This window comes from Nicotiana sylvestris, chromosome 7 (genome assembly GCF_000393655.2).
Source record: "Nicotiana sylvestris chromosome 7, ASM39365v2, whole genome shotgun sequence".
NCBI classification, from domain to species: domain Eukaryota; kingdom Viridiplantae; phylum Streptophyta; class Magnoliopsida; order Solanales; family Solanaceae; genus Nicotiana; species Nicotiana sylvestris.
In genome coordinates this window covers 154,907,651-154,934,691 of record NC_091063.1, presented here as the reverse complement: position 1 = coordinate 154,934,691, position 27,041 = coordinate 154,907,651, and the positions used below count along the sequence as shown (strand labels likewise).

General features: G+C 40.8%; 1 protein-coding gene across 1 annotated transcript; it reads right to left on the bottom strand.

Annotated features, from left to right (window-relative positions):
* Positions 1–570: 570 nt before the first annotated feature.
* Positions 571–6,036, bottom strand: LOC138873990 (uncharacterized). Its single transcript, XM_070152488.1, has 4 exons — positions 6,006–6,036; positions 2,764–2,885; positions 1,229–1,397; positions 571–959 (listed from the first exon to the last, which is right to left on the bottom strand). The coding sequence occupies exons 1-4, from the start codon at positions 6,034–6,036 to the stop codon at positions 571–573; spliced, it is 711 nt and encodes a 236-aa protein (XP_070008589.1).
* Between the last annotated feature and the right edge of the window lie 21,005 nt (positions 6,037–27,041).

Below are 27,041 nucleotides of genomic sequence, written 5' to 3'. Positions count from 1 at the left end.
ATTTCATAAATGGCCACGGTGCAATGACTGGATGTAATAACTCTGTGGGACTATGCATATTATTACCGTACCTTTGGCATTTATCATATTTGGCCACGAAACTTTCCGCTTCTTCTTCCATTTTGGGCCAATAATAACCTACCCTAATTAAGGTTCTTACCAATGACCTTCCTCCTGCGTGATTCCCACAATGCCCCTCATGTATTTCTCTCATTATGTATTCTGTCTGAGAAGGTCTGAGGCATCTTGCTAAGGGACCACCGAACATTTTTTGGTAAAGATTGCCTTGCTTTAAGCAATACCGAGCAGCCTTTTTTGAAGCGCATGAGCTTTTTTCTTATCTTCAGGGACGGTACCATACTGCAAAAAAGCAACAATCTCGTTCCTCCAATCCCAAGTTAAGTTATTAAAATTTACCTCATTCTTATCGAGGTCGAGAACTGAATGAAACAAATAAATAACTGAAGCATTTTCATTGTTTGCCACGTCTGCCGCAGATGCAAGATTAGCTAGGGCGTCGGCTTCAAGATTTTCATCCCTTGGTATTTGTGCTACTTTCCAGGTTTGAAATTATTTTATCAAATCTCGTACGTTCTCTAAGTATTGTTGCATCCTTGCTTCCCTGGCCGTATAAGTCCCCAGCATTTGATTAACTACGAGCTGTGAATCGCCTTTGATTATAATCTGATTTATGCCAAGTTCTCGTGCCAGTTCTAAACATGCAATCACAGCTTCATACTCTGCCTCATTGTTAGTTATAGAATGACATTTTATGGCTTGTCGAATGGTTTCACCCGTAGGTGGTACCAAAACAATCCCTAAACCAGCATCATTTACGTCAGATGAACCATCAGTAAACAAGGTCCAAGTTCCTGGGTTAGCTCTGTTGAACACCTGCAACTCTTTTTCTGCTTCTAATTGCATCCCTTGGCTAAAATCAGCCACGAAATCAGCTAACACTTGAGATTTTATAGCAATTCTAGGTTGGTAGGTGATATCATATTCACTTCATTCTATAGCCCATTTAGCTAACCTACCTCACAATTCATGCTTACGTAATATATTGCGTAATGGACAAGCAGTTACTACAGCAATAGGATGACATTGAAAATAAGGCCTTAATTTTCTAGATGACATGAGTAATACAAGTGCAAGCTTTTCCAATTGAGGGTACCGTGTCTCCGCATCTAATAAGATTTGCTAACATAATAGATCGGAGATTCTTTACCTTGGTCCTCACGGACTAAAACAGCACTTACCTCTACTTCTGAAACAGCAAGGTAGATGAACAGTCTTTCCCCAGCCTTTGGTTTTGCGAGCAATTGTGGATTTGATAAGTATGTCTTCAAATTTTTAAGTGCCTGCTGACATTCCTCGTTCCATTCAAAGTGATCTTGCTTTTAATAGCTGAAAAGAATTTAAAGCACTTTTCTGATGATTTAGAAATGAATCTTCCCAATGCTGCAATTCTTCATGTCAACTTCTGCACTTCTTTTTTGCTTGAAAGAATATTAGGAATTTCTTCAATGGCCTTAATCTGTGCGGGATTCACTTCAATACCACGGTTAGAAACAAGAAAACCCAAAAACTTACCTAACGCGACACCAAATGCACATTTCTCCAAATTTAATTTCATATTAAATTTGCGCAAGATCTGAAATGTATCAGACAAGTGTGATATATGATCTCTCGAATGCTGAGTTTTAACGAGCATATCATCTATATAAACCTCCATGATTTTTCCCAGATGTTCTTGAAACATTTTAGTAACCAGTCTTTGATATGTTGCACCAGTATTTTTGAGACCAAAAGGCATTACTTTATAACAGTAAGTCCCCTTGTCTGTTATGAATGAAATTTTTTCCTCATCTACTGGATCCATTTTGATCAGATTATACCCTAAATATGCATCTAAAAAACTTAATAGTTCATGCCCTGCAGTAGCATCAATTAGCTGATCTATATGTGGTAGTGGAAAAGAATCTTTAGGACAATCTTTATTAAGGTCTGTGTAATCCACACAAACTCGGCACTTACTATTCTTCTTTGGAACTACAACAGTATTGGCTAACCAATTAGGATACTTTACCTCTCGGATGGATCCAATCTTTAGCAATTTTTGAACCTCTTCTTGAATCACCTGATTCTTGAAAGTTCCTTACTTTCTTTTCTTTTGTTTGACAGGAGAGTACGTTAGGTCTTCATTCAATTTGTGAGTCATTACCTCCAGTGGTATTCCTGTCATGTCAGAGTGGGACCAAGCAAAACAGTCCACGTTAGTTTTCAAAAATTCAATTAACTTACCTCTCATGCCCTGGCTTAGATTGGCCCCTACGTAAACTTTCTTATCAGGCCATTGTGCAAATAACATCACAGCCTCCAGTTCTTCAATTGTTTTTTTGATATTTTTGTTTTCTTCTAGTTTTTGAATGGTATCAGGCCTTGAATCACATATGTCCGCCCTTGTTCAGTTGAGGTTTGTGTTGTGGTGCCCTCAACTATCTTCTGTAATTGCTATTTTTCTTCTTTTTTCGTACTTGAATCTGCTACAGAGTTGATGCTCCTGGATGTATGTTGATCCTCACGGATTTGACATATTCCCCATGGTGATGGAAATTTAATAACTTGATGCAAGGTTGAAGGAACGGCATCCATTTCGTGGATCCATGGTCTCCCAAGGATCATATTGTAATCCATCTCCATATCTACTACTTGAAACTTTGTATCTTTGAAAACTCCTTCTGCAAATGTGGTGAGTGTTACCTTTCCTTTCGCCACAACACTAGAATTGTCAAATCCAGATAAAGTATGCGTCTTTGGTATTAATTTATCCTTAGCTTGCATCTCACGTAATACTCTTAGCAAAATAATGTTCACGGAATTACCTGGATCAATCAAAACTCATTTTACATTAGTATCATGTACAATTAAATATATTACTAGGGCATCATTATGAGGAGATAATACGCCATCCGCATCATCATCATCAAATGTAATGATGTCTTCCTCTAATACATGTCGCACCTGTTTCACTTGGGTAATTGTGACTTTGGAAATTTAATTAGCTGTAGTGTACGTTACGCCATTGATGTCTTCACCCCCGCTTATAACGTTGACGGTCCTTTTGGGAGAAGGTGGTTTAGGAGGTTCCTGCCTATTCTTCATGTAAGCTTGCTTACCTTTCTCACTGAATAACTCGGTGAGATACCTTTGTTTTAATAAATGATCAACTTCACTTTGTAAAAATCTACAGTCTGCTATTTTATGCCCGTGATCATTATGAAACTCACACCAATGATCAGGGTTGTGCCTGTTTGGATTCGATCTCATCTCTTTTGGCCACCGTACCTTGTCACCCACGCTTCTCAAAAATGCTATGAGCTCGGAAGATTGTAACCGCCAAATCTCGCCTTCAAGTTTCTATCATCATCTCGTGATTCATGGGTGTTTCGATCATTCCTAAATCTTGATGAAGAGCTTGACTCTCTATTCCTTGATCGGTGATTGTGAGCACGTGATTTTTATTTCGCGCGACAATCGCTCCAAAAGAAATAAAAATAATAACAATTGGTCCTGCTGTACAATTTTTGGATTTTTACATGGCACTTTGTTAATTATTTATGATTTTTTGCCCATTTTATTTTATTAAAACAAAATACAAAAAATGTATGTGTCATGCATAATTTGAACCGTAATCCGGTTGTTAAATAGAAAATCATAAATAGGCATCTTTGTCCGTGATTTTGTTTTTGCTTGATTTTACCTGTTTTAAAATATTTTAAGGTGTGTGCAAATAATTGTATTAAGTGTTTATTTAATTTTAATTTGATTTACTTAGGTTTTGTTTTTAAAATAAAGAAGAAAATAAAATAATAAAAAAAAATCTTTTCGGACTTGGGCCAATTTTAAACAAATTGGCCCAAACAAACTCAGCCCAAAACCCCTGTGAAACCCGGTCCACACCAGCTAACACCCAGAGCGTCCAAACGACGCCGTGTTAATCCAGTCTGATCTGGGCCGTTGATCTCAAATTGATCAACGGCCAAGATCAATTCCCCATAACCCACTGAGGAACCCGACCCATTTCCACCCGGACCGACCCAAACCCCTTTAGGATGAAACGACACAGTTTCCCCATCAGATGAAAGATCTGGGCCTTCCATTTTGCCTTATCCAACGACCGAGATCAACCCACACATCCCATATATAATCTTCCAACCATACCCTGCCCCCCCTATCCAATACCCCGGCCTCCGTCTTCATCTCCTTCCCCACGAAACCCTAGCCGCCCCCTTATCCCTCGCCGTTAATCCTGGCGGCATGAACGTCGATGACCTTCAACTTAACACCCTAAAACCACCTTGACACCCTGAACATGGATCTGTAGTCCGTTTAGTTCGAATCATCCTCTAGGTCCTCGAATCTTCAAAAGAAGATTCGAGCAAAAAACTCGACCCACACCGATGCACCCCAGCTTCACACCAGATAGTCCCCAGACCCCCCTCGTGACCAAACCATGCTTGGTTTGGTCCGAATCTGACCAGGGAAGCACGAATTCCGGATCTAATTCTTGGAACCTTAAGGTTCCTCGTCACTGGTCCGTATCTTGTCCAAGCCGAAGAGATTAAGGTCTAATGGACCTTAATCGAAGTGTTTCTCATTTGAGAAACACTTCGATTAAAGTCCGTTCAGCCTTAAGAAAGGTCTGTTCGAGTCCAAGCTAGGGTCTTTTGATTTTTTCGGGGTTTAAGGTGAGTTTTGCTTTCTTTTCTTTATTTGTTTTAGTCCATGTGATTGTTTTAAAGGCTGTTCATGTTTTGTGAAATTTGTGTTTTGAGTTTTATCAATTGTGTCCTGTCCACTTTGTTTGAACCTACGTGTTTGATTAGGTCCCTGTTCTGATAATGCGTATGTATGTATGTGTTGTGCAATTAACTGAATCTCAAATTTGAACCGATTAACTGACTCCTCGAGTACAATTCTGTTTGGTCAGTACAATTCAAATCATGTGTCGATACTGTTAAATGTCTGATTTTTGGCTACGATTGTGCATGTTATGATTAATATAGTCGAGTCGACATGTGTCGTCAATTAGTTTCAACTGCCTGAACAATAACAAATCGATTTGCTTCTGGACACATTTGTTTGAATCAATTAGGAACTGAGTTTGTTTACTTATAGTTGTTAATTTGAATCGGAAATGTAAAAGGAATGTTTGTTTAAGTTCTGAATTGGAGGGCATGTGCACTTGTGCACAACATGTGCATTTGTGCACCACATGTGCATTTGTGCACCACATGTGCATTTGTGCACAGCCTGTGCCCTGCATAAGGGCTTTTGAATAAAATAGTTGACAGCACATGCTGTCAGAAATATCCTGCTGCCCATTACCCTGCTTTAGTTCAAAAATATTAAACCTTACCTAAAAGTAAGTCTGCCAGGGAATATCATGGGTTTGTGATCTTATTTAACTAGTAAGTGGAATCTGAAAATAAGGGAGCACATGGGAGGATGTTCTGATTTGTGTAAAACAGGCTGTTAAAGGGGTGATGGGAGGCTTATAAAAGACATAAGAGAACAGAGAGAGGATAGATTGGAGAGGAGAGAGCTGAAATACATACATATTAATACACACAGGACAGACAGGGACAGACAGAGGACAGAGATAAGAGAGAGATAAAAGATAGAGAGAGGGAGAGAACTAAGAAGGAGGAGAGCTGAAGTTCTGAGAAATAGATACACACACAGACAGAAATAGATAGATAGAGGCATATCACAGAAAAAGGGACTGCATTTTCATCTGTCTTGATTCTCATTGGTCTGGATTTCCTTGTCCCATATTGTTTTCTTCTGAGTCTTGATTAAGGTTACTGGTTGGGTGGTAGCTTTAGTTCACTTCTGGATTTGTTCTGCCTAAATTCTGATTCCACACTACTGGGAAATTGTTTCATTTTTGCCATTTTTCCATCGGCTCTAACTGTATCTTGCACTGGGATTTTGGTTACCTGCTGTTACTGCTGCTGCACTTGTTGCCATTGTTACTCTGCTGACTTCCCTTTTTCTTCAATTGTCAAACATTTCCAGGTACACAACTTCTGAAACCATATGTTGTTGAAAGTTTGAAGTTGAAGCAGAAATAAAGAAACGAATGTCTGTTTACTTTATAATACTTGTGTTCAAAAATAGGTTGAATGTTAGTTTGACCTGTATTTATTTAACTGGAAACTGCAAATACTCTGTATAAACTAACATACAGTCTAAGTTGAGATGAACAATTAGATAGCATTGGCTTGTTAGATCAGATGTGTTTTAATGCATACAACCGTTAGTTTGTTTCAGTTATGACATCATAATATAGAATCATAGCAAGCATATGTATGTATTTTTGCCTAGATCTCTGAACTATCGAATCTGCTATATTCGGTTCCATGTGACTTCAAGATAAGTGTACCCCAAACTAATTCTCATGCAGCGTTACGTTAACAGGGTAATAATGTACGCCAACCCTTTTGTTAGACTACTTGTTTCTACATAGCTTCGATATGGGCTTCAATATAGATTCATCGTTTCGGAATAATGCGATGACTTTCGAGGAAAACTAATAGGCATTCTCGAATCCAATTAACAGTAGTTTTTCTTAATAAGTAGCCGATTTCATTTATCAAGCCTAAATAAGTTAATTATAAAGTTCAAACTTAAGGTTTGTTTAATGTAAATTTAGTATGAGTTATCTGTTGCTTGCAATCCCTCCTATCAAATTAACAAAACTTATTCACTCCTTGAAGACGAGGCATGAAATAATTCTCACCTCATAAACAATCAATTAGGCAATCAAGCAAAATTCGGACTCGTCATATACAGTAGAGATTTAGTATGTTAGTTACTTAAACAAGTAAGTTTGGTATTTTTTCTCTTTTATTTTTTTTAGAGACAAACGTAATAGAAATGTAGTCGCTTCAGGATATCCTTTTCTAAAATAATGAGACGAGCCTTGCCAAGTAAGAATGCAAATTGCGGGGCCCTCAATAACTAACCATAATAAATATTTAGAATTCGGGACAGGCCGTTTAGCAAATTTCATGGCCTTCTCCAAAAATAATAATGCGTTAAACTCTTTAGGCGCGGCTCGATTAAATTATATTCTTAAATTTGGGTGCGCATTGATGTGACCCGAATCCAAATCTCAACGGAGTCGAAGTGTGTTTAACAATTACGGGTGCATTGATTGCGACGTAGTTCGAAATACATTTTCACGACGTTGCAATTCTATAAAAATAAATGATAATAATAAAAGCGGTTTAAACTTAATAAAAGCACGTAAGTCATAACATGTATTTAAATCAGATATTTAGCCATTATAACAATTTAAGCGACCGTGCTAGAACCACGGGATTCGAGGGTGCCTAACACCTTCCCTCGGGTCAACAGAATTCCTTACTTAGAATTTCTGGTTCGCAGACTTCATTTGGAAAAGTCGAAAATTTCCTCGATTTGGGATTCAAGATAAACCGGTGACTTGGGACACCAAAAGCCAAACCTTTCCCAAGTGGCGACTCTGAATTAAATAAATAATCCCATTTCGAATATTGTCACTTAAATTGGAAAAACTCCCCTCGCGCATTTAACCCTTCGGGGCGGGCGCGCAAAAAGGAGGTGTGACAGCTCTGGCGACTCCGCTGGGGATGAAACCCAGAACCACTGGTTCAGGGTTCAAGAATTCGAGCTTAGAATAATTGTTATATTTGGCTTTATTATCTGATCTTTATTACATGTTTTTGCATAACGTGCTAAATGTTGTCTTTTACCGCTTTGATATTATCTGAACTGTATATAAACTGTGCCGAAACCCTTCTCTTCTTACCTCCGGGGAGAAGCTCGCTGGTCGAGACTCCCTATTCTGTTAGTGTCAATACCTGAAATAAGAAAGAGGTCGGACAAGTTACAAAGCCGGACGATCTCGCGGGTCCCCGGTACGTAGCCCCCTCCTCGACTCGAGTTGTCCGCTCGGGTACACAGTCTAGAACAAATACCCAGGTTACGAACCTAGAATAACTTGACTTCATGCCGGATCCCTAGTAGGAACGCTTATTTGCATCATGTTGCATTTGACTTAGGGGACTCAACACAGGGGTTGGGTCCGTCTAGGACTAGCAACCTGAAATAAAAAGACCATCATGCTGCATTCCTATCTGTGTTGCACATTTATTTGCTTCGGTTCCGCATGCCGACCGATTTCTAAAAAAGAAAAATAGCAGCGTATGGAGATAATTACTTATTTTGGAAAAATAAAACCAATGTCCAAGTAGTGTCAAAACCTCGCCGGAATTTTTCTAAAAAAGAAAAAACAAAAAGAGAGAATAAAAACAAAATTTGTCTTCTTAGTTTGAGTTATTAAAAAAAAAATATAAAAATTTTCTTTTTTTTATCCCTTCCAAAATCAAAAAAAAAAAGAGAAGGTATTTATTTAAAAGTAAAAAAAAACGGAAATTCATAATTCAAAAAAAATGTTGTCTCTTTCGTAGTACCCCTTTTATAAATTCAGACTAATAGTCCAAATATTTCCTAAAAAAAATAATATTTTCTTTAGTCTTTATCTCTTTGCAAAAGAAAAAATATAATAAAATATGTATTCTTGATTTCTAGGTTTATTTGATTTTTTCTATTTACGATATTCCCGAACTACGCCGGTTTGATTCTCACCGGATGTGAGATACGTAGGCAACCCTCGTCGGGTTCAACCCCATTTCGCTAAAATAGCCAAAATCAATAAATAAATAAATAAAAAAGAAAAAAAAAAAGATGTGTCAATTTTTAAAAGAGTCATAAATAAGTCAGGTGATGCTGTTTTGTCATAAATAGCCGAATGTTTCCGAAAAAGGGACGCCGGAAGGCTGACTTTGCATAAACAGCCACCTTTAGGTCTTGCTTAGCATTTTTGTCCAGTTGACCCACACAGCCTTAAAATCTTCGTCCCCAAAGTGTTTAAAAGCCGTGTTCAAAACTTGATCCCCTTTGTAAAATATTTTTGAGTCAAAGTCATTTTTGTTGAAATCACCTTAATAAATGTGCAGGATGAGCACGATGCAAAATGAACATTTTTCAATAATGACCAAAATCCCTGTCAAGTTACGGCTATGGTGGAATGATCTAGGTGCTGAAGGACAAAATGAGGTCAAGAAATATCTGAAAGGTCTTGTGGGTTTGTTGGAAATCCAGCCTCGGGGAGATATCATAAGAGCTTTGGTTACCTATTGGGACCCGGTGCACAATGTTTTCCATTTCTCTGATTTTGAACTCACCCCGACTTTGGAAGAAATGGCCGGATACATCGGGAATACTGAACTTCCCTTGAGGCAAAAATACTTGGTCGCCCCAAGAGTTGTCACGGTACATAGGTTCCTAGATTCATTGAAGATACCTAGAACAGTCCACAACCCGGATCTGGCAGCCGGATTTTGTACTCCATGCTTCATATATGATAGGTACGGTCATGAGGGGGGATTCAATAATCCAATCAACAAACTGTGCAGCAAAGGAGTTCGTCAGAAGTGGGACAAGCACAGACGGGTAGCGTTCATGATGATGTTCCTGGGCCTTCTGGTATTTCCAAGGAAAGACGGAAACATTGATTTGAAGATATCCGGGGTCGTCAGCACTTTACTCACGCAAAGTGACAGTACTCTCGCGCCTATGGTGGTATCTGACATCTTTCGAGCTCTTACAGCTTGTAAAGCTGGGGGAAATTTCTTCGAAGGTTGTAACTTGCTCCTACAGATATGGATGACCGAGCACCTCTGCCATCATTCCGAGATTTTGAGCCATGGTTCCCCGGAAAAGACTTGCATAGAAGAATCTTACACGAGAACCAAAGAGATCAGTTTGCCCAAAGGAGTCCTGGCATGGACCTCGTTCTTTCAAGCTCTTACTGCCAGCCAAATACAATGGACGCTAGGATGGTTGCCTGTTGATGAGATCCTATATATGTCGGCAGCTAAAACTTATTTCTTACTGATGGGGCTTAAGAGCATTCAACCTTACGCACCCTGCCGAGTTTTGAGACAGTTCGGAAGATGCCAGACAGTACCTCATGAGGAAGATCTTAGCACTCAAGCAATTGAGATAAGTCCTAACGGACAATTCCCAGAAGCAAAGATTCGCCAAATCTGGAGTGAGTGTCAATATTTGAAATCAGATACTTGCGTGCGGGATCGAGCCAAAGGAGAGACAGCGCCAGGTTACCTTGCATGGTATAGAAGGGAATTTGAGCATGAAAGGCCGGCTAAGAGACCCCACATCCGGAATTTCACCGAATCATCGCAAAGGCAGTGGGATTGGTTAGCAAAGGAAAGAGGCTATTGCGCCGAAATCAGCAGGTTAAAGCAACAAGTAGAAGGCTTGAAATATGAGCACAACGTGCAAGCTGCTACCAATCTGGGAGAGCGGAACAGGTTAATTCAGGAAAACGAAATGCTCAGAGCCCAGATCAAACAGATAAGGGTGGATGCAGATAAACAGCCAAGGCGTCGATCAGACGAGCAGCTGATAAAAAGGTTAAAAAGTGAAATCAGGGAATGGCAAGATGGTTTGGAGAAATCTGAAAACGTCATAGCGGAGCTCAGGGCACAGTGGGATACAAGAACAGATAAGCATCGCCGATATTTGAATCAATTGGAAGGCGACCACGAGAAAACCGTTGCTAAAATAAAGAGAAAGATGGCTGCACTTGAGATCAAAGCAGCTAATCAGGCCAAGGATTTCCAAATTGAGAGCAGATACTGGTACGACTCAATAGCCCAGATGAAGTTGGAAGTACGGCGACTGAAGCATCAGCATATACAGGATACTCAAGTATTCAAGATATGTAGCGATCAGATAAAACGCCTACTCGTAGAGAAGAAGCAAACCAGAGATAGGATCAAGGCCATTGCCCATGCCATCACCAGACGATGTCTACGATGTGAGAACATGTCCAGCGTTACCGTCCTCTCGGCAGTGATGGGTTATGTCAAGCAGACTATGCATGAGCTGGAGCAACTTGAGAGGGATATCACGCCTAGGACCGCGGCGAGGCCGAACGATGCCCCGCGGACACCAATTTTCAAAACCATAATGCACTCATAAGTCAAATCTGTATCTTAGCATCTTCTGCCTGTTTTTCCCATCAGGGTGATTTTTAGCCTATTTTGAGTCTAGGTTTATTTTCGAAGTTTGCTTTTTCTTTTGCAAAATGTAGTTTGTAATAAACCATTTCAACAATAAAGAGGTTGCTTCTTTTACGCTCATTTGTGTTTTTCGAACTACGTAATGATCTGATTCACGTAGGCATCGTGATATGTAGGCAATCCTCATCGGATCCGGCCGCATTTCTTTTACTGCAAAAAAAAACATAAAAGAAAAAAAAAGAGAAGAAAAAGAAAAAAAAAAGAAAAAAAGGGGGGAAAAACTAATAAAGAGGAAATATGCCGGAATGACGCATGCTCTCGTAGCAAACATATAGTAATCCACTTAACTGTATAGGTGCATCATGCCCAACGTGAGATTAACTATCTGTTATTTGTTGCAAATTAACCATGCGTTTGTCGTTGAGTATCCAGGGTTTTGAAAAGACGGTTGGTTTGGTGAAAGTCTGGCCTCGCACTCATACTTCACGAGGTCAAGGAGAAGTGTTCAACTACCTGTTGTTAGGACCAGAAGCAGTACTCACGCTTACTTCACCAGGTCAAAGGGAAGTGTGGAAATGTCTTCAGAAATTCCGTTGCAAACAATCCCTGTTTCCGAGGAAAGCTCGATCTCAGCCATCCTCACACCTGAATCCGCAACTGCGGAGGAAAATAGAATCCTACGGCTCCGCATGTTGGAAATGCTGGACGACTGGAATAATGGGAAAGAGCCGCCAAGTGTCGTCCCCGGATTCCCTGAATTATTCTCCAGGTCAAGTGGGACTTCTAATGTCCCCATAAATTATCCTGCTACCCCATTCGGGTACCCAGCCACCTCAGCCTTCTCTGCTGGATCGCCTTCTGAGCCTCATCCCCGAATGTCATCCACTGATGCAAGCATGAACATCTTTACTGCATCGCCTTGCCCGATTACGGCACAGCCTACCACGTACAAGCCAAGCTTTGACTCATCCTCTTTTACATTCCAAGCACCATCGTTCTCAATGGAACCAACTAGGTTCGCTACCAGCACTAATCCTCTACCGCCTCAGTTGTGAGCTTGCACCCGGGCAAGATCAGAACCCCAGAATTGCAGAACAAAATGAGATTGCCAAGAGAATGAGAAGCCTTGAACAAAGTTTGAAGAATATGCAAGGATTGAGCGGACAGAAGAGCGTCTCTTACGCCGACCTATGCATGTTCCCTCACGTGCACCTGCCAGCGGGTTTCAAGACCCCAAAGTTCGAGAAATACGATGGGCACGGTGACCCCATTGCACATCTTAAGAAATACTGCAACCAATTGCGGGGAGCCGGCGGAAAAGAAGAACTGCTAATGGCATATTTTGGGGAAAGTCTAGTAGGGATAGCCTCGGAATGGTATATGGACCAGGAAATGTCCCGATGGCATATATGGGATGATCTCGCCAGAGATTTTGTGAAACAATTCCAGTATAACATCGACATTGCGCCAGACCGAAATTCTCTGTCGAATTTGAAGAAGAAACCTTCAGAAAGCTTCAGAGAATATGCTATTAAGTGGCGTGAACAGGCGTCAAGAGTGAAGCCTCCCATGGATGAAGTGGAAATGGTCACTACCTTTCTCCAGGCTCAAGAGTCTGACTATTTCCAAAACATGATGTCAGCCATGGGTAAGCCATTCGCGGAAGCGATCAAGATTGGAGAGATGGTGGAAAATGGTCTGAAAACAGGTAGGATTCTGAGTCAAGCAGCCATAAGGGCGACCTCTCAGGCCGTCCAAAGCGGGTCCGGAGGAATGAAAAGAGGGAAGAAGAAGGAAGAAACGACTATGGCAGCCTCGGAAGCAAGGGAGTACCGTCATCCCAGGCCCCGTTTTCCGGAAAGAACCCCACAACACTACTACCCCCATTCAAATTTGGCATATTCTCATCAACCTTATATGGTCATGAATGCCCAACCTTATACCCATCCACCACAACAAGCCAACCGAGGCCCAGCTCCACCTCCCAGGAATCAGCCTCATTACCGCAACCACTATAATCCACAACCCCCGCAGAACAATTTCCGCCCTCAGGAGCCACCCAGAAGGCGGACTTTCACGCCCATTGGTGAGCCATACTCAACTTTGTTCCCAAAGCTGGTCCAGTTGGGTTTCTTGCAACCAATACCTCAAACAAGACAAAACCCGACGTCACCTTCTTACAAAGTTGGAGTCAGATGCGCCTATCATTCAGGGGCCGAGGGACATGATACAAATGACTGCTGGTCGTTGAAAAGAGTGGTCGAAAATTTGATAGAGCAAGGGAAAATAGTGCTAAGGGACGAGGAGATCCCGAATGTAACTAACAATCCATTACCTGCTCACAATAATGGGCCGCTGATCGGAATGATTTGTGAAGACAAAGAGTTCGACCCCGCTCTGAAAGCCATAATTGCCATTGTCGACACGGGGAAGAGGCCCGAAGTAGACCAGAAACCAGAAAAGGGGGAGGAGGCCAAAGCTATAAAGAAAGTGCCTGAGAAGAAGGTGGAGAAGAAAGTGGTACCGGTAAAGGGTGGAGTTCTTTACATACCACGAGGTCGAGCTGAGAAGACGCAGAACTTCGGAATCAAAAAGACAAAACCTATGTACGTGCCGAAAGGGGCCTATGTGGTCCGGGGGACGATTCAACCACCTCGGCTGAATGAGCCAGTGGTTATCGGACGCGTGCCACAAAAGCCAATGACCAACCCGTCCACAGTGCCGTGGAATTATCAAAAGACTTTGGTAATGTACAAAGGTAAAGAGGTCATGGGAGAACTTCCAGAAAATACTTTCATTGGAAGGTATTCAAATACCCAAGAACTGAACGACGCCACACAAAGGCGTTTCCCGCCAAAGAAGCCCGTAAGTGTTGAAGAAGCGGAGGTGTTCTTCCAACAAATGAAAATGCCAGATTACGAAGTGATAGATCAACTGCGCAAGTACCCCGAGCAAGTGTCCATGCTGTCATTGTTAATGAGGTCGACCGAGCATCAAAAGATCTTACTAAAGACCCTGAATGAAGCATATGTGCCAGTTGAAACCTCGGTAGAGCAATTAGAGTGGATGACAGAAAGATTCTTCGTCGTCAACCAAATCTCTTTCAGCAAGAACGATCTACCCCCGGAAGGAGCGGCACACAACAAGGCTTTGCATCTAACAGTTAAATGCGAAGACTATTATGTCAAGCGAGTAATGTTGGATGGAGGCTCAGGCGTTGACATTTGCCCGCTCTCCACGCTACAAAGAATGGAAATTGGGACCGGAAGAATCCGACCCAACAATGTCTGCGTAAGGGCTTTCGACGGCATCAAGAGAGATACCATGGGAGAAATAGACCTGTTATTGGTCATAGGACCAGTCGAATTTCAAGTAACCTTCCAGGTGCTCGACATGGATACATCCTACAATTTTCTCCTTGGCAGACCTTGGATCCATGCGGCAGGAGCCGTGCCTTCCACTCTTCACCAGATGGTGAAGTTCGAGTACGAAGACCGAGAAATCGTGGTCCATGGGGAAGATGAGCATGCTATTTACCGGGACCCATCCATTCCATATCTGGAACCGAGAGAAGGGAGCGAACACACGGTCTATCAAGCTTTTGAGATTGTACTGGCAGAGCAGCACGAAGAGGGAATACCCTGCCCCTAGCCTTTCTTGTCTAACGCCTCGGTTATGGTGGCCAAAGAGATGATCCGGCACGGATTTAGGCCAGGGAAGGGGATTGGACGAACCCTTCAGGGAATAACAGAACCCATTACCTTTCCAGTCACCAAGAAACCTTTTGGACTAGGTTTCAAACCTACTCCAGCAGACGAAGAGTGAGCAAAGAAAAGGAAAAATGAGGGTTGGAAGTTACCTCGACCACTGTCGTATTTATATGCAACTTTCATCAGGCCAAGGTACGCTGAAGAAGAAGATGATGAGGTCTTCACAGCTGAGGAAATCGAGGAGATATGTGGGGCAATGAGAAAGATGCTCTACGAGGTCCACATGGTTCAACCAGGTGAAGGCACAAGCATTGCTGAGATGATGTACATGGGGCCGAACGCCAAACTTCAAAACTGGGAGGCTACGCCATTCCCGACTAGACGGAAGTCCGGGTAGACCTGTCCTGCCACCTTTCCTGTGTCACAAGTTATCTCCAGGACATAACTTGAACGTTTTCTTCTTTTCAATTGTTGTTTTGAATTCCTAAGTTGTAAACATTGTTGTCTTCCAACTTTCCAAAGAAAAATAAAAAAAAATCATCATTGCTTTCCCATTCTTTCTTTTGTTCTGATTTTTGTTATTTTTCCTTTTATCTTTCTTTTCAGTCATAATAATGCGGCTTTAAATATGACATGCTTGCGGACTTCACGCCCAGATCACAATGAGCTATTTAACTGCGAATTAATGAACCCAGAACCAGAATATGATGCGGAAGAAGCTTTTAGGGAGATAAACCGAGAGTTGGAATATTTCGAGAATAAACCTAAGCCAAATCTGAATGACACTGAACCGGTAAATTTAGGAACCCCGGAAGAAATCCGGGAGACCAAGATAAGCATTCACACGGACAAGAAAACGCGAGAGGCGATAATTCAACTTCTTTTTGAATTTAAAGACGTGTTTGCTTGGTCATATGATGACATGCCGGGGCTAGGTGTTGATCTAGTGGTTCATAAATTGCCGATTCATCCTGATTGTCCTCCAGTTCAACAAAAGCAACGAAAGTTCAAAACTGAGGTCAGTGACAAGATTAAAGAGGAGATCACCAAACAACTGAAAACGGGAGTGATTCGGGTAGTCCAATATACAACATGGTTGGCGAATGTGGTTCCAGTACCAAAAAAGGACGGGAAAACTCGGGTATGTGTAGATTACCGAGATCTGAACAGAGCAAGTCCTAAAGATAATTTCCCGCTGCCCAACATCCACATCCTCGTTGATAATTGCGCCAAACACGAGATACAGTCTTTCGTAGATTGTTACGCTGGGTATCATCAGGTATTGATGGATGAAGAGGACGCCGAGAAAACTGCCTTCACCACGCCTTGGGGCACCTACTGTTACCGGGTCATGCCATTTGGTTTGAAGAATGCTGGGGCTACTTACATGAGGGCCATGACTGCCATTTTCCATGACATGATGCATCAGGAAATAGAGGTGTACGTGGACGACGTGATAGTCAAGTCCAGGACACAGGATAATCACATCCAAGACTTGAGGAAATTCTTCGAGAGATTAAGGAAGTATGACTTGAAGCTAAACCCAGCCAAATGCGCTTTCGGAGTTCCGTCGGGCAAACTTTTGGGCTTCATCGTAAGCAGGAGAGGTATCGAGCTAGATCCAACTAAGATAAAATCCATCAGAGATCTGCCTCCCCCGAGAACAAAGAAAGACGTGATGAGTCTGTTGGGCAGGTTGAACTACATCAGTCGGTTTATTGCCCAGCTGACAAGCACGTGTGAGCCCATATTCAAGCTGTTAAGGAAAGATGCGGCGATTAAATGGACAACTGAGTGTCAAGAAGCCTTTGATAAAGTCAAAGAATACCTTTCGAATCCCCCGGTCTTGGTCCCTCCAGAACCGGGAAGGCCACTTTTCTTGTATCTGACAGTCTTGGAGAACTCTTTCGGTTGCGTCCTCGGGCAACACGACGTAACCGGAAAGAAGGAGCAAGCAATCTACTACTTGAGCAAGAAATTCACCGGCTACGAGGCCAAATACACTCTGCTGGAAAGGACATGCTGCGCTCTCACATGGGTTGCTCAAAAGCTGAGACATTATCTCCAAGCCCACACTACGTTCCTCATAAGCAGGTTGGATCCTTTGAAGTATATATTTCAGAAACCAATGCCTACTGGGAGACTGGCTAAATGGCAAATCTTGCTTACGGAATTCGACATAGTCTATGTCACTCGCACGGCAATGAAAGCCCAGGCGCTAGCAGATCATTTGGCCGAAAATCCGGTCAATGAGGAATACCAGCCATTGGATACCTACTTTCCAGATGAAGAGGTAAATACTGTAGAAGTAATCTCGGAGGACGCTCATGTTTGGAAGATGTTCTTTGATGGAGCCGTGAATGCCAAAGGTGTAGGAATTGGGGCAATTTTGATCTCGCCCTCCGGTCAGCATTATCCCGCCACAGCTAGACTGCGTTTCTTTTGCACGAATAATACAGCTGAGTATGAAGCCTGCATCATGGGCATGCATATGGCAATCGATCAGGATGTCGAAGACTTATTGATTATGGGAGATTCTGACCTGATTATCCGACAAGTCCAAGGTGAATGGGAAACTCGGGATGTCAAACTTATCCCATACCGACAGCATGTAGAGGACCTCAGCAAGTGCTTTACATCAATAGAGTTCAGGTATATCCCGAGGTGTCACAATGAACTGGCAGATGCACTTGCTACTTTGGCTTCAATGCTACCCTACCCGGGCAATGCCCACGTCGATCCTTTGGAAATCCAAATCAAGGAAAGACACGGTTACTGCAATGTAATCGAGGCGGGATCAAATACGCAGCCTTGGTACCATGACATCAAGAGGTTCCTGAAGACACAAGAATACCCCGAGCACGCTACTGGAGATCAAAAGAGGACCATTAGGCGACATGCAAGTGGTTTCTTTCTGAGCGGTGAATTGTTGTATAAGAGGACCCCGGACCTCAATCTTCTAAGATGTGTCGATATCGAGGAGGCAAGAAAGATCATGCACGAAGTACACGCAGGTGTGTGCGGACCTCACATGAACGGGTATGTCTTAGCAAAGAAAATCCTTCGAGCAGGTTATTACTGGATAACCATGGAAAAGGATTGCTTTAGCTTCGTTCGGAAGTGTCATCAGTGTCAGGTGCACGGTGATCTGATTCATGCACCTCCCACAGAACTGCATCCCATGTCTGCGCCTTGGCCATTTGTCGCCTGGGGCATGGACATCATTGGACCAATCGAATCAAAGGCTTCGAATGGACACAGGTTTATACTGGTTGCCATAGACTACTTCACAAAATGGGTAGAGGCTGTCACTATCAAGTCGGTCACTAAGAAAGCTGTGGTGGACTTTGTACACTCAAATCTTATTTGTCGTTTCGGTATTCCTGCGACTATCATTACAGATAACGCAGCAAACTTGAACAGTCACTTGATGGGAGATGTATGCGAGCAATTCAAAATAACGCATAGGAATTCTACGCCTTATCGGCCAAAGGCCAACGGCGCTGTAGAAGCGGCAAACAAAAACATCAAGAAGATTTTGAGGAAAACCATCCAAAGTTCCCGACAGTGGCATGAGCAGTTACCATTTGCATTGTTGGGGTATCGCACTACGGTACGCACATCAGTAGGAGCGACTCCTTATCTTCTGGTTTATGGGACCGAGGCTGTAATACCGGCAGAGGTAGAAATTCCTTCGCTTCGAACCATTGTCGAAGCAGAAATCGAAGACAGCGAGTGGGTCAAGACTCGGTTAGAGCAATTGACTTTGATTGATGAAAAGCGAATGGCCGCGGTTTGTCACGGACAGTTGTACCAACGAAGAATGGCCCGTGCTTACAACAAGAAAGTCCGACCCAGGAATTTCGAAGTAGGTCAGCTGGTACTGAGGCGTATTCTGCCGCATCATGAGGAAGCAAAAGGGAAGTTTGCTCCAAATTGGAAAGGCCCATACATCATAAGGAAGATATTGCCGAGAGGAGCATTGTATTTAGGTGATATCGAAGGAAACGACCCCGACACAGCAGTAAATGCGGATGCAGTCAAGAGATACTACGTCTGAATTATACTCCAGTAGTCTTGACGCATTTGAAACGACGAAGGATTTATTCCCCGCTACTCCCCAAACACTACCCAATTCTCTCTACCAACCTTTGAGCCGCTTACAAAAAAAAAGAAAAAAAACAACAATTGATTGAGCCTGAACTACGTTTGACTTGATTCCGAAAGGATACGTAGGCAGCCTCTCCCTGAGGTTCAGTCACACCAACAATAAAATCCCATTCGCCCTGAAATGGAAACCGGGGCACGTCGAGCAGTTGAGAAGTTAGTATTATCTACCTCTCTTTACCAAGCACAAGCCTTCAAATCAATTACCAAAGATGGTGGGGAACCAATAAGCGTCACAAATGGAGACCGGCACACTCTGAATTGAGAGAGATAAAATGAGAGAGTCTCGTCGGTGAAAACCTTCGGGCACCACGAGGCGACGGGAGTAGAGAAACCAAAATGAGAGAGCTTGTTTAGTAAAAACTCACAAAGAGTGCTATCAAGCGATGACAGGAAGAGAAATGAGAGAGGTCAGCCGGCGAAAACCCGCAAAGGGCGCTGTTGGCCGAAAAGAATGACTCCACCCCAAGGAGGTCTCGGCAAAGCTCCACCGGTTTGGAATCACAGATCCGTTCTGGTTTAGGGAAACGCAAGTCTATGAAAGGTCAGGCGTCCAGTCCAAAGAGCATGTCATGTCATTAAAGTTAGCATTATCTTCCTCAGATAAGTCTTTCTCGTCCCGAATGGAGCACTCCTTTTCTGAAATTCGTTTTATCTTTTCTTTGTTTTTCTTCGAATCTCTTTTATGTTTAAGCCCAAGTTCTAGATATACCGGAAAGGACAGGTGGCAGGTTTGGTTGAACGGAATTCCGTTTCATGAAGGAAAATGCCTCATTTCGTTGGTACGATTGCCCAAGCCTGATGAATCATGATGTTTGATGGTGTTTAAAGTAAAGAGGAAAGAGAGAAATCTCCCCCAGCAAGTCCGCCTTCGGACGAATCCCCACAGAGTCTCCCTCTGTACAAATTCCCACAGAGTCTCTCCTTGTACAATCTCCCATAGAGTCTCCCCAATATAAAAAAAAATGGAATCTCCCCAGCACATCCCCAACGAGTCCCTTTGAAAAATTCCCCAAAGATCTTACCCCAACAAATCCTAGAAAAACCGCTTTGAAACAAATATCCAGCATGCCCCATTGTACAAAAATCCACACAAAGAATCCACTTTGTAAATATTCCCCCACAGAGCTTCCTTTTGTACAAATCCCCACAGAATACCTCCAATAAAATCCCCGTTGAGAACCTCCAAGCAAAACGGGACACAAAAAAGAGAGAGAAAAGAAAAGAGCCTTACGAGGCAAATCATCACAGAATCTGGAAATACAAAGCCTGAGAAGTCAAAGAGTTTCGCCATTTGAATCAAATCAATGGCAGGATTTCGCAACAGGAATGAGGACGCAACAAAGCAACTAGGAACGACCAAGGTCACCGAACCGACTGTCATTTCCAAACTAACAATTGTTCTTTGTGTGAAAAGTTGAAACAGGTATAATCCAAGACAACCGTGCAAAAAGCAGGTGTCGCCCGAAGAAGGAGGTACATGGGTACAAGAAATATCTTGGCAATAAGGAACTCACTCGAAAGATAAGTTTCCACGAAACTCTCTTTTGTTTTTTTACTAAAACAAGAAAATTCAAAAAAGAGGTCAGTTGTTGTTCTCGAATTTTGCCCCCAGCTAGTCAGCATTAGGGTTTTAAACCCTAAACTGAACTTTTTATTTTTCCTTTAGTCAGCATTATTGTTTTAAACCCTAAACTGAGCTTTTCCATTCAGCCAGCATTAGGGTTTTAAACCCTAAACTGAGCTTTTCCATGCAATCAGCATTAGGGTTTTAAACACTAAACTAAATTTTTCCTTTAGTCAGCATTAGGGTTTTAAACCCTAAACTGAACATCTTTCCATTCAGCCAGCATTAGGGTTTTAAACCCTAAACTGAGCTTTTCCATGCAATCAGCATTAGGGTTTTTAAACCCTAAACTGAATTTTTTCTTTTGTCAGCATTAGGGTTTTAAACCTTAAACTGAACTTTTTTCCATTCAGCCAGCATTAGGGTTTTAAACCCTAAACTGAGCTTTTCCATGCAATCAGCATTAGGGTTTTAAACCCTAAACTGAATTTTTCCTTTAGTCAGCATTAGGGTTTTAAACCCTAAACTGAACTTTTTTCCATTCAGCCAGCATTAGGGTTTTAAACCCTAAACTGAGTTTTTCCATGAAATCAGCATTAGGGTTTTAAACCCTAAACTGAATTTTTCCTTTAGTCAGCATTAGGGTTTTAAACCCTAAACTGAACTTTTTTCCATTCAGCCAGCATTAGGGTTTTAAACCCTAAACTGAGTTTTTCCATGCAATCAGCATTAGGGTTTTAAACCCTAAACTGAATTTTTCCTTTAGTCAGCATTAGGATTTTAAACCCTAAACTGAACTTTTTTCCATTCAGCCAGCATTAGGGTTTTAAACCCTAAACTGAGCTTTTCCATGCAATCAGCATTAGGGTTTTAAACCCTAAACTGAATTTTTCCTTTAGTCAGCATTAGGGTTTTAAACCCTAAACTGAATTTTTTTCCATTCAGCCAGCATTAGGGTTTTAAACCCTAAACTGAGCTTTTCCATGCAATCAGCATTAGGGTTTTAAACCCTAAACTGAATTTTTCCTTTAGTCAGCATTAGGGTTTTAAACCCTAAACTGAACTTTTTTCCATTCAGCCAACATTAGGGTTTTAAACCCTAAACTGAGCTTTTCCATGCAATCAGCATTAGGTTTTAAACCCTAAACTGAATTTTTCCTTTAGTCAGCATTAGGGTTTTAAACCCTAAACTGAATTTTTCCTTTAGTCAGCATTAGGGTTTTAAACCCTAAACTGAACTTTTTTCCATTCAGCCAGCATTAGGGTTTTAAACCCTAAACTGAGCTTTTCCTTTAGTCAGCATTAGGGTTTTAAACCCTAAACTGAACTTTTTTCCATTCAGCCAGCATTAGGGTTTTAAACCCTAAACTGAGCTTTTCCATGCAATCAGCATTAGGGTTTTAAACCCTAAACTGAATTTTTCCTTTAGTCAGCATTAGGGTTTTAAACCCTAAACTGAACTTTTTTCCATTCAGCCAGCATTAGGGTTTTAAACCCTAAACTGAGCTTTTCCATGCAATCAGCATTAGGGTTTTAAACCCTAAACTGAATTTTTTCTTTAGTCAGCATTAGGGTTTTAAACCCTAAACTGAACTTTTTTCCATTCAGCCAGCATTAGGGTTTTAAACCCTAAACTGAGCTTTTCCATGCAATCAGCATTAGGGTTTTAAACTCTAAACTGAATTTTTCCTTTAGTCAGCATTAGGGTTTTAAACCCTAAACTGAACTTTTTTCCATTCAGCCAGCATTAGGGTTTTAAACCCTAAACTGAGCTTTTCCATGCAATCAGCATTAGGGTTTTAAACCCTAAACTGAATTTTTCCTTTAGTCAGCATTAGGGTTTTAAACCCTAAACTGAACTTTTTTTCATTCAGCCAGCATTAGGGTTTTAAACCCTAAACTGAGCTTTTCCATGCAATCAGCATTAGGGTTTTAAACCCTAAACTGAATTTTTCCTTTAGTCAGCATTAGGGTTTTAAACCCTAAACTGAACTTTTTTCCATTCAGCCAGCATTAGGGTTTTAAACCCTAAACTGAACTTTTTTCCATTCAGCCAGCATTAGGGTTTTAAACCCTAAACTGAGGTTTTCCATACAATCAGCATTAGGGTTTTAAACCCTAAACTGAATTTTTCCTTTAGTCAGCATTAGGGTTTTAAACCCTAAACTGAACTTTTTTCCATTCAGCCAGCATTAGGGTTTTAAACCCTAAACTGAGCTTTTCCATGCAATCAGCATTAGGGTTTTAAACCCTAAACTGAATTTTTCCTTTAGTCAGCATTAGGGTTTTAAACCCTAAACTGAACTTTTTTCCATTCAGCCAGCATTAGGGTTTTAAACCCTAAACTGAGATTTTCCATGCAATCAGCATTAGGGTTTTAAACCCTAAACTGAATTTTTCCTTTAGTCAGCATTAGGGTTTTAAACCCTAAACTTAATTTTTTCCATTCAGCCAGCATTAGGGTTTTAAACCCTAAACTGAGCTTTTCCATGCAATCAGCATTAGGGTTTTAAACCCTAAACTGAATTTTTCCTTTAGTCAGCATTAGGGTTTTAAACCCTAAACTGAACTTTTTTCCATTCAGCCAGCATTAGGGTTTTAAACCCTAAACTGAGTTTTTCCATGCAATCAGCATTAGGGTTTTAAACCCTAAACTGAATTTTTCCTTTAGTCAGCATTAGGGTTTTAAACCCTAAACTGAACTTTTTTCCATTCAGCCAGCATTAGGGTTTTAAACCCTAAACTGAACTTTTTTCCATTCAGCCAGCATTAGGGTTTTAAACCCTAAACTAAGCTTTTCCTTTAGTCAGCATTAGGGTTTTAAACCCTAAACTGAACTTTTTTCCATTCAGCCAGCATTAGGGTTTTAAACCCTAAACTGAGCTTTTCCATGCAATCAGCATTAGGGTTTTAAACCCTAAACTGAATTTTTCCTTTAGTCAGCATTAGGGTTTTAAACCCTAAACTGAACTTTTTTCCATTCAGCCAGCATTAGGGTTTTAAACCCTAAACTGAGATTTTCCATGCAATCAGCATTAGGGTTTTAAACCCTAAACTGAATTTTTCCTTTAGTCAGCATTAGGGTTTTAAACCCTAAACTTAATTTTTTTCCATTCAGCCAGCATTAGGGTTTTAAACCCTAAACTGAGCTTTTCCATGCAATCAGCATTAGGGTTTTAAACCCTAAACTGAATTTTTCCTTTAGTCAGCATTAGGGTTTTAAACCCTAAACTGAACTTTTTTCCATTCAGCCAGCATTAGGGTTTTAAACCCTAAACTGAGTTTTTCCATGCAATCAGCATTAGGGTTTTAAACCCTAAACTGAATTTTTCCTTTAGTCAGCATTAGGGTTTTAAACCCTAAACTGAACTTTTTTCCATTTAGTCAGCATTAGGGTTTTAAACCCTAAACTGAACTTTTTTCCATTCAGCCAGCATTAGGGTTTTAAACCCTAAACTGAGCTTTTCCTTTAGTCAGCATTAGGGTTTTAAACCCTAAACTGAACTTTTTTCCATTCAGCCAGCATTAGGGTTTTAAACCCTAAACTGAGCTTTTCCATGCAATCAGCATTAGGGTTTTAAACCCTAAACTGAATTTTTCCTTTAGTCAGCATTAGGGTTTTAAACCCTAAACTGAACTTTTTCCATTCAGCCAGCATTAGGGTTTTAAACCCTAAACTGAGCTTTTCCATGCAATCAGCATTAGGGTTTTAAACCCTAAACTGAATTTTTCCTTGCAATCAGCATTAGAGTTTTAAACCCTAAACCGAATTTTTCCTTTAGTCAGCATTTGGGTTTTAAACCCTAAACTGAACTTTTTTCCATTCAGCCAGCATTAGGGTTTTAAACCCTAAACTGAGATTTTCCATGCAATCAGCATTAGGGTTTTAAACCCTAAACTGAATTTTTCCTTTAGTCAGCATTAGGGTTTTAAACCCTAAACTTAATTTTTTTCCATTCAGCCAGCATTAGGGTTTTAAACCCTAAACTGAGCTTTTCCATGCAATCAGCATTAGGGTTTTAAACCCTAAACTGAATTTTTCCTTTAGTCAGCATTAGGGTTTTAAACCCTAAACTGAACTTTTTTCCATTCAGCCAGCATTAGGGTTTTAAACCCTAAACTGAGCTTTTCCATGCAATCAGCATTAGGGTTTTAAACCCTAAACTGAATTTTTCCTTTAGTCAGCATTAGGGTTTTAAACCCTAAACTGAACTTTTTTCCATTCAGCCAGCATTAGGGATTTAAACCCTAAACTGAACTTTTTTCTATTCAGCCAGCATTAGGGTTTTAAACCCTAAACTGAGCTTTTCCTTTAGTCAGCATTAGGGTTTTAAACCCTAAACTGAACTTTTTTCCATTCAGCCAGCATTAGGGTTTTAAACCCTAAACTGAACTTTTTTCCATTCAGCCAGCATTAGGGTTTTAAACCCTAAACTGAATTTTTCCTTTAGTCAGCATTAGGGTTTTAAACCATAAACTGAACTTTTTTCCATTCAGCCAGCATTAGGGTTTTAAACCCTAAACTGAGCTTTTCCATGCAATCAGCATTAGGGTTTTATAAACCCTAAACTGAATTTTTTCTTTAGTCAGCATTAGGGTTTTAAACCCTAAACTGAACTTTTTTCCATTCAGCCAGCATTAGGGTTTTAAACCCTAAACTGAGCTTTTTCATGCAATCAGCATTAGGGTTTTAAACCCTAAACTGAATTTTTCCTTTAGTCAGCATTAGGGTTTTAAACCCTAAACGGAATTTTTTTCCATTCAGCCAGCATTAGGGTTTTAAACCCTAAACTGAGCTTTTCCATGCAATCAGCATTAGGGTTTTAAACCCTAAACTGAATTTTTCCTTTAGTCAGCATTAGGGTTTTAAACCCTAAACTGAACTTTTTTCCATTCAGCCAGCATTAGGGATTTAAACCCTAAACTGAACTTTTTTCTATTCAGCCAGCATTAGGGTTTTAAACCCTAAACTGAGCTTTTCCTTTAGTCAGCATTAGGGTTTTAAACCCTAAACTGAACTTTTTTCCATTCAGCCAGCATTAGGGTTTTAAACCCTAAACTGAACTTTTTTCCATTCAGCCAGCATTAGGGTTTTAAACCCTAAACTGAATTTTTCCTTTAGTCAGCATTAGGGTTTTAAACCATAAACTGAACTTTTTTCCATTCAGCCAGCATTAGGGTTTTAAACCCTAAACTGAGCTTTTCCATGCAATCAGCATTAGGGTTTTATAAACCCTAAACTGAATTTTTTCTTTAGTCAGCATTAGGGTTTTAAACCCTAAACTGAACTTTTTTCCATTCAGCCAGCATTAGGGTTTTAAACCCTAAACTGAGCTTTTTCATGCAATCAGCATTAGGGTTTTAAACCCTAAACTGAATTTTTCCTTTAGTCAGCATTAGGGTTTTAAACCCTAAACTGAACTTTTTTCCATTCAGCCAGCATTAGGGTTTTAAACCCTAAACTGAGCTTTTCCATGCAATCAGCATTAGGGTTTTAAACCCTAAACTGAATTTTTCCTTTAGTCAGCATTAGGGTTTTAAACCCTAAACTGAACTTTTTTCCATTCAGCCAGCATTAGGGTTTTAAACCCTAAACTGAGCTTTTCCATGCAATCAGCATTAGGGTTTTAAACCCTAAACTGAATTTTTCCTTTAGTCAGCATTAGGGTTTTAAACCCTAAACTGACCTTTTTTTCATTCAGCCAACATTAGGGTTTTAAACCCTAAACTGAGTTTTTCCATGCAATCAGCATTAGGGTTTTAAACCCTAAACTGAATTTTTCCTTTAGTCAGCATTAGGGTTTTAAACCCTAAACTGAACTTTTTTCCATTCAGCCAGCATTAGGGTTTTAAACCCTAAACTGAACTTTTTTCCATTCAGCCAGCATTAGGGTTTTAAACCCTAAACTGAGCTTTTCCATGCAATCAGCATTAGAGTTTTAAACCCTAAACCGAATTTTTCCTTTAGTCAGCATTTGGGTTTTAAACCCTAAACTTAATTTTTTTCCATTCAGCCAGCATTAGGGTTTTAAACCCTAAACTGAGCTTTTCCATGCAATCAGCATTAGGGTTTTAAACCCTAAACTGAATTTTTCCTTTAGTCAGCATTAGGGTTTTAAACCCTAAACTGAACTTTTTTCTATTCAGCCAGCATTAGGGTTTTAAACGCTAAACTGAGTTTTTCCATGCAATCAGCATTAGGGTTTTAAACCCTAAACTGAATTTTTCCTTTAGTCAGCATTAGGGTTTTAAACCCTAAACTGAACTTTTTTCCATTCAGCCAGCATTAGGGTTTTAAACCCTAAACTGAACTTTTTTCCATTCAGCCAGCATTAGGGTTTTAAACCCTAAACTGAGCTTTTCCTTTAGTCAGCATTAGGGTTTTAAACCCTAAACTGAACTTTTTTCCATTCAGCCAGCATTAGGGTTTTAAAC

What these genes read in the sequence shown, in the direction of transcription:
- LOC138873990 (XM_070152488.1), bottom strand. Translation starts at nt 6,036, where the DNA reads ATGGCAACAAGTGCAGCAGCAGTAACAGCAG. An exon ending in GTGTTGTGGCGAAAGGAAAG is followed by an intron (nt 1,398 to 2,763) that starts GTAACACTCACC and finishes AGCTATTAAAAG; the next exon opens with CAAGATCACTTTGAATGGAA. An exon ending in TTTAGTCCGTGAGGACCAAG is followed by an intron (nt 960 to 1,228) that starts GTAAAGAATCTC and finishes TAAAATCTCAAG; the next exon opens with TGTTAGCTGATTTCGTGGCT.